The sequence below is a fragment of the Cynocephalus volans genome, chromosome 4 (genome assembly GCF_027409185.1).
Source record: "Cynocephalus volans isolate mCynVol1 chromosome 4, mCynVol1.pri, whole genome shotgun sequence".
Classification (NCBI taxonomy): Eukaryota; Metazoa; Chordata; class Mammalia; order Dermoptera; family Cynocephalidae; genus Cynocephalus; species Cynocephalus volans.
Window position 1 is genome coordinate 33,101,031 of NC_084463.1, and position 8,113 is coordinate 33,109,143.

General features: G+C 35.5%; 1 protein-coding gene across 1 annotated transcript; it reads left to right on the plus strand.

Moving 5' to 3' along the window:
- Positions 1-6,259: 6,259 nt before the first annotated feature.
- Positions 6,260-7,216, plus strand: LOC134375943 (olfactory receptor 9S13-like). Its single transcript, XM_063094670.1, has one exon. It carries the CDS (start codon positions 6,260-6,262, stop codon positions 7,214-7,216), a length of 957 nt encoding a protein of 318 aa, XP_062950740.1.
- Positions 7,217-8,113: the final 897 nt, after the last annotated feature.

The following is an 8,113-nucleotide window of genomic DNA, read 5'->3' on the forward strand; positions in this document are numbered from 1 at the left end:
TATTAATGCTAGAAATGCCAAGCAACTAGCAAGTACAAAGAACATGTAAACTTTGATTTTTATCATCACTGCATCCTGACATAAACTTTAACTTCTTATTGCACTAAATCAGATGTTTTTTTCCAGTTGAAAATCAATTAATAATAGCAAGACTTTAATTTGCATTTCCCTGATGACTAGTGATGGTGAGCATTTTTTCATGTATCTGCTGGCCATTTGTATGTCTTTCTTTGAAAAGTGTCTATTCAGCTCCTTTGCCAATTTTTTAGTTGGGTCATTTATTTTTTTCCTGTATAATTGCTTGAGTTCTATGTATATTCCAGATATGAATCCCTTGTCAGATGCATAGTTAGCAAAAATTTTCGCCCACGCTGTAGGTTACCTTTTCACTGTTGATTTTTCCTTTGCTGTGCAGAAACTTTTTAATTTGATATAGTCCCATTTGTTCATTTTTTCTTTTGCTGCTTGTGCTTTTGGGCTCATGTTCGTAAAGCCTGTGCTCTGACCTAATTTCTGAAGTGTTTCACCTATATTTTCCCTTAGTAATTTTACAGTTTCAGGTCTTATACCTAGGTCTTTAATCCATTTTGAGTTGATTTTAGTGTATGGTGAGAGAAGCATATCTAGTTTCATTCTTCTGCATATGGATATCCAGTTTTCCCAGCACCAATTTGAGATACCACCTCACTCCAGTTAGACTGGCTATAATAAAAAAGACAGTGAATAACAAATGCTGGCAAGGGTGTGGAGAGAAGGGAACACTACTGCACTATTGGTGGGACTGTAAATTAGTACAAGTTCTATGGAAAACAATATGGAGGTTTCTCAAACAAATAAAGATAGATCTTCTATATGATCCAGCAATTCCTCTTCTGGATATATATCCAGAGGAATGGAAATCATCATGTCAAAGAGATACCTGCACTCCCATGTTTATCTCAGCTCTGATTACATTAGCCAAGTTATGGAACCATCCTAAATGTCCATCAAAGGATGACTGGATAAGGAAACTGTGGTATAAGTACACTATGGAATACCACTCTGCCGTAAAATGAATGAAATACTCCCATTTGCAACAACATGGATGAACCTGGAGAAACATGTTGAGTGAAACAAGCAAAGCACAGAGGGATAAGTACTGCATGTGCTCCCTCATATGTGAGAGCTAAGAGAGAAAGGAAGGAAGGAAAGAAAGACCACAGTAGTGCCCTGGTTTAACGGAGGTAGAGAACATTCCTAGGGCTACAAAGCTGAGGTGGGGGAGAGAGGGAGGGGAAGAGAGGTTGAGGGATAATTGGGTGTGGATATGGGGTACAAAAGTAATTTCTGGTAATGGATATGCCCCCAGTAGGAATCTGGCTCTCACATCAGTTTAACAAAAATATAATCTAAAATGTCTTATGAAATATGTCTAAAGAATGTATTTCTATCCTTGAATTTGATTAAGTCACCAGAAAGCCAGAAACCTGACCATTGTTGGTTAGATTTGATTTGCATTTGTTCATGCTGTTCTAGATCAATGACTGTGGGCCTAGGGTAAAAACAGATAAAATTTCATTAAAATTTGCATCCTTAAAACTTACCTGTACGGCATGCTATTATTTTTAAGGATAGGCATTATAATACTTTTGTTGTCACTGTTCTTTTGTTTTACTTTGTTTTGCTTTCAAGTCTTTACTCTGTGACTTCACTCTATACTTATACCAAGTTATAGCATTTGAGTGAGCAAAGCCACTCATGTTAAATGAGACCGTGGGGAATGCACCTCAAGTGACCAGCACTAAAGGAACAGTATTAATTCTCACACTTGCCTCTGGCAAAAGTGTGCAGCAGAAATTTTGCATGGACATTACAACCTGCACAGTTGATGAGGCCCCTGAGAGTCAGCTAAAATGGGAAGGAAGGCACACAGGATATTTTGGTGAGATTTATTTTACTGAGAACACAAAATGCTTTTGCAAAGACCCTGTGACCAATCAAATTAACTTAATTTAAATTATAGTAAATTAGGTGGGAAATCTAAATAAATCACAGTTTACTGATAAACTTCTATTGATATATAAAAGTGGCACACCTCAATTAAAATAGCATTGTTTAATAATGGTCTCCAAAAATAATACAGTTAATAATGACAATACTTACATTGTACATTATATGCTAGAGGCTCTCCACATACTTTAATCTATGAAATGCTTTAGACAACATCAGGTGCATTCAGCGTGGTGTGACTACAGAAAATCTAGGAAATGTATTAGTACTCACAATGAAGCACACACTCTTATTACTCACATTTGACAGGTCAGGCTACTAAAATATGCAGAGAATAAGACATTTATCAAAATAAGTGCAGCTACTATTTGAGTCCTGGGCTTCTGGCATTACAGTCCCTGACGTTATCCACTATACTATATTGATTCTCTGTGGTATATCATCCATAGCCCTATGTCTCTTTCACACAAGAATATGAGACACATTTGTGTAACATAAAGTATAAAGTGTGTTTAACCATATATAGACCAATATTTCGACCTTTTAAGATAAGGATCACTGATGCAAATTTAAAATACTATGTCTCATAGAAATAAAAATGTTCATTTTTAAAAAATCAAAAAATAAAATTAAACAGTAGGAATGTTTTATTTTCTTCTATAATAAATAGGCATTGTGGTATGTGTTCATTCAGGAGCTAAATTTTCCAAGTTTGATTTGTGGCTCTCCTGTTTATTAACAGAGAAAATTTAGATAAATTGTCTCTTTCTCATTTTTTTCTCTTTCAAAAATTGGTGTGACTTCAGTTCTTATCTCATATAGTATTCTTACGGATAAAATGAGACAACATCTGTCTAGTGGCTGGGACCCTGTCTAGGATGGGGAATGTACTCAATCCATCTTATTAGGGAACGCTGCAATGAACATTGCTTAACATTTTCAATGGGTTATTGGCAAAATGACAGCTAGAAATGTATTTCTTGATTTAGAATCCAGTGTACCTGCTGTAATATCACATAGATTTTTCATGCCATCATTTCCTCAAATATTCTTTAATTCAAAAGTCTGCATTTTCTGATTATATTCATCCAAAGAAAGACTAAGTATTGTGACATGCATGAATAATGATTTATTAGCTTTTTCTGCTTTGTTTTCGCAGATATAAGAAACAGATGAAGTAAGATACACTGGGAAAATTTAATAGTCTTAACAATAAATGCATTTTGGCAATCCTCTATTTCAAGTTTTTCAGAGAATTCTATGCATATATTTCCCATTAAAAAACTCATTGACTTAGTAAGAATTGGACCCCATTCTAGATCACTTGTACCTGTAACTCCATTTGCTATCTCTTCAGACAATGCAATTCTAATGATTACAGTAAATATTTTGCACCAAAAATTCTAAAACACAATAGCACATAGCACTACTAGTGTCACCGATCTAGACTTGAGTGTTTCAATTAAAAACAATAGTAAGCCAACATAGGGACCGAGATAATAGGCTTTGGAGTCAGGCAGAAAAACTAAGCCATTTTCTAGCAGATCTTAGCACATTTCTTAATGCTGCTTGTAATAGTCACTAATATTAGCATGTGGCGCATGGCTTCTGTGAGTGTTCAACAAAATAAAGTTTGGAGATTTTTTTAGATTGATTAACCTATAACAATCATTCAGTAAATGTTAGCTATTTATTTCATAATTAGGTTTATGGCCTTTTATTTTCCATATTGAACCGTTATATTGCAACCATATTAATCTCAAAAGCATCCCAAAGTGGGACATTTAGTTGCATGAATATTAAGTTCTCCCATGTGTCAGAAAAAAATCAGGCACATGATTTTACCCTGGTTGTTGCTGAGAGGTTTTTAAACTTGTGAGATTCTGTGGCACTAATTTTCCAGGACAATGAATGGCCTCTGTTGAGACAAGAACACTCACTGGCTTTTTGAGAGTTACCTGGTTTATTGCTCATCTATCACTTGCCTCCTTCTAAGGTAAAATGATATTATCTACACCATGTTTATTTTATTTGAGCTCAACAGTGTGCAGCAGCACATATTCATGGTCATATCTGTAAAAGTTTACAAACTGTAGCTACTGTTTTACATGAAAATGACTTGGATTTCTTCCCTTTAAACTTGGAATGACTTGGTGATTTGCTTTTTTCTCCTAAAGCCTTAAGGTACTTAGGTTTTGGAATCTACACTTTCAACAATGTAAACCCTAATGTTCAAAGTAAGTATTTGTGTTATTCATGGCCCATTTTGAACAGCATGTAAAATCAAGTCCACTCAGTGTTATGGGGCATAAAGAGAATCATTCATGCATTTATTTAATACATTTGTTGAGTCTTGACTCTCAGCCAAGTGCTACTCTAGTTGCTAAGAGTACACCAGTGAAGTAAGTGGCACAATCTTTCCTCTCCTGGGAGCTGGAGCTTACATAGGAACAAACAAAAATACCTTCCCCCATATGTAGTTGGGATAAATTCTCAGAATAAATGGAAGAGTCAGAACATTATAGAAGTAAAATATGATGGCAGTTTTATGAAATCTCCACCAACTGAAGAATTAAGGGTTGCTAATACATTTTAGAAAATAGGTTCTGACTCCTTCTTACTAAGAAAATTAATTAAGAGTTATGAAATTGGTAGTAGAAATTTTTTGTGCCATTGTCAAGTTCAGAAGAATAGAGAGGGAATTTACCTTCCTTTTGCATTCATTCTGAATAAAAACTTCCATGAATTATAACATTTACTGTCCCTAGGGTAGGTATATTTATTTCTATTTTGTATAGAGTAAAAAACAGAGCGAATTTTCACATGCACAAAAATGCCTGTGTGCATCCAGGTGCATGCCCGCGTGCACACACACACATACATGCATTGCTCTATCCCATGCTTTCTATTCCATGAATGGAAGTCACACTCTGCAATAGAATTCCAAGTTACTGTAGTTCAAGTAGCCCTAAGGTAAATTACTTAATTATATTATGGTTGTATTGTTTATGATATTTCATTAAAAATGAAGTATGTCAGGAAAGGATTACAAATAAAAAATTTTTAAAAAGTTTGATAATCACTGATTATCACATCAATGATTACAATAAGAGGTCTAAGTTGTATCAAAAACCTAGCATGTATTGTTAGATTTATTTCACCTTATAACAAAAATTTCATCAATGAGTTTAACATATATCAAATACGTAGTATTGTAGTGCCCCTGCCCAAGATGTCCACATATTAATTTATAGAACCTATGGTTATATTGTATTACATAGTAAAAGAGAATTTAAAGATGGATTGTCAAGAATGTTGAGATTATCCTGGTTTATCGGGAAGGGTCCAATGTCATCACAAGAATTCTTGTAAGAGGGTGGTAAAAGAGTCAGATATAGAAGATGTAAGACTGGAAGCAGAGTTTATAGAGAAGCGAAGATATCATGCTACTGATTTGAAAATAGAGGAAGGGACCATGGACCAAGAAGTGCAGGTGACCTTTAGAAGCTAGAAAAGGCAAGCAAACAAATTCTCCTCTATATCTTCCAAAAAGAATACCAGCCTGCTAACACATTGTAGGCCATTGAAGCTTGCTTTGCACTTCCATCTTCTGGAACTGTAAGAGTTAATTTCTGTTGTTTTAGACAACAGATCTAAGATAATTTCTTACAGCAGTTACAGAAAACTAATACAGGTAGTGTGACACAGGAGCCTGAGTAAATTGATTTTATATGTACAATCAACTTTACCTGCCAGCATCTCCCAGCTCAACCCAGATAAACATTCTTGTGATGCAAAACTAACTCAGTAGTTATGTCTTATGTGTACTCATGTCTGTCTTTGAGCTCTGATTTTGAGACTTCTTTAAATTTTAAAAAAGTGTAAAATAAAGAAATGACTTGAAATAGATCAGAGAATCCTTTCCCATATATTATTGGTGATATTAGAGTAGAATAATATGGTGACATATTTATAGATGCAAACTATTTCTGTGTGAATGCAAATTTATTTCCAACTCCTTTCCCCTGCAGCAGAAACATTCTCCATTTCACTGCATATGAAATACAGTACATGAAGACATCATACACAGGATCAGAAACAGAATGTATTTAAAGTCATATGAAGATCTCAAACTTGATATTATTTAATGGCTTTTATAGCTTAGCATTAAATAATATTTGGCTTGCAAACGTTCTCGTTTTTCCTCTCCCACCTCCCTCTTCTCCTTCTTTTGTTTCTCTGTCTCTGTCTCTCTCTCTGGCTGCACTTAATGAAGGCAAATTTTACACATTTCTCAGAATTTGTTTTACTTGGATTCAGAGGAGGCCCAGGAGTGCAGAAAATGCTATTTCTGATTTTTTTGATCCTATATTTGATAGCTATGGTGGGGAACTTTGGCATGATTATGATTATCAGGGTGGATTCTCACCTCCATACACCGATGTATAACTTCCTCCAAAGCCTTTCTTTGTTGGACATCTGCTATTCCTCCACAATTGCACCCAGGGCTCTGATTAACTGCTTGAAAGAGGACCACACAGTTTCTTTTGGTGGGTGTGCTGCCCAGTTCTTCTTCCTGTCTTTTTTCGGTACCACAGAGGCTTTTCTTCTGGCTGCCATGGCCTATGACCGCTTCATTGCCATCTGTAACCCCCTTCTGTACTCTGTGAACATGTCTCACTGGGTCTGTGTGCTGTTAGTGTCAGGGTCCTACCTGTGGGGTGTAGTGAATGCCATCACTCAAACAACAATGACTTTCACATTGCACTTCTGTGGAGCCAATGACATCAATGACTTTTTCTGTGATGTACTCCCGCTCTTGTCCTTCTCATGTGCGGATACCTTTATAAACCAGCTTGTCCTTCTTGGTTTATGTGGCTCCATTATTGTCAGTACCTTCTTCATCATTTTGGTCTCATACATCTACATCATCTCTACAATCCTGAGGATCCAGACAGTGCAGGGATGCCAGAAAGCCTTCTCCACATGTGCCTCCCACCTAACCGGAGTGTGCTTGTTTTTTGGTACTGTTTTCTTCATGTATGCACAACCCAGTGCCATTGTCTCCATGGAGCAGAATAAAGTAGTGTCCATCTTTTACACCCTTGTCATCCCGGTGTTGAATCCCCTGATATACAGCCTGAGAAACAAAGATGTCCAGCAAGCTCTGAGGAGGAGGAAGCAGAAGCTTCCTTGTGGTTATTGTGGCCGTGGATCTCATAAATAATCCTGGACTTCACTCCAAACCGCTTCTGCCCCTGTGGATTATGCTTTAGGAATATAGCATTACGGGCCTCTTTTTTTTTTTTTAATTGAAGTCTGTGATCTAGAAGATAGAGTGTGTTTTGTCTTTATATATTTAAACAATGAACAAAATCAAAGCTTATGGTGAATACAATGCTGTTGAATGGAAGAACAGGTCTTGGAATGGATGAATATATGTGGTTACTTTATCTCATATATTACACAGCATCTTGATCAAACGCTACCTGAAAATAACTATGTGAAAATTGTATAATTTTATTAAAAAATCAATAAAATGTTTGTCTTGACTACAGCTAACCAAGTACAAATACAGATCCTTCCCAAAAGGATGAGTGCTTCAATATTTTACCTAAAAATATTTAGAAATACATACATTAGTACTTGGTATTTTTCATATTAAAAAATTAGATAAATCTTATTAATAAATTCTATTTTAAACAGCTTATATGCAGGTATAATGGACATGCAATAAAATCACATGAAGTGTACAGTTTGGAGTTTTGACATACATATAAGCTTATGAATCTATCTTCACAATCAAGGTAATGTACATGTTAATAATGTCAAATGTTCCCTTGGAGCTCTTTCTAATGATTCTCCCATTTCTGTCACAAAAAATGATCTCCTCCGGGCAGCCACTGATCTGCTTTATGTCATTATAGATTAGTTTATACTTGCTTGAGCTTTCCACAAATCCATACATCATGTAACCTAGGACTGGCGAGGGCATGGAAAGTATCTGACTTCTTTCATGACCATAATTATTTTGAAATTCAATGAAATTGTAGCATGTATCAATGGTTTATTTATGTTTGATGTGTTGTATAAATACAATTTGTTTATCCATTCACCTGTTGAT

Coding starts and splice junctions, on each gene's coding strand:
- LOC134375943 (XM_063094670.1), top strand. CDS start 6,260: ATGAAGGCAAATTTTACACATTTCTCAGAATTTGTTTTACTTGGATTC.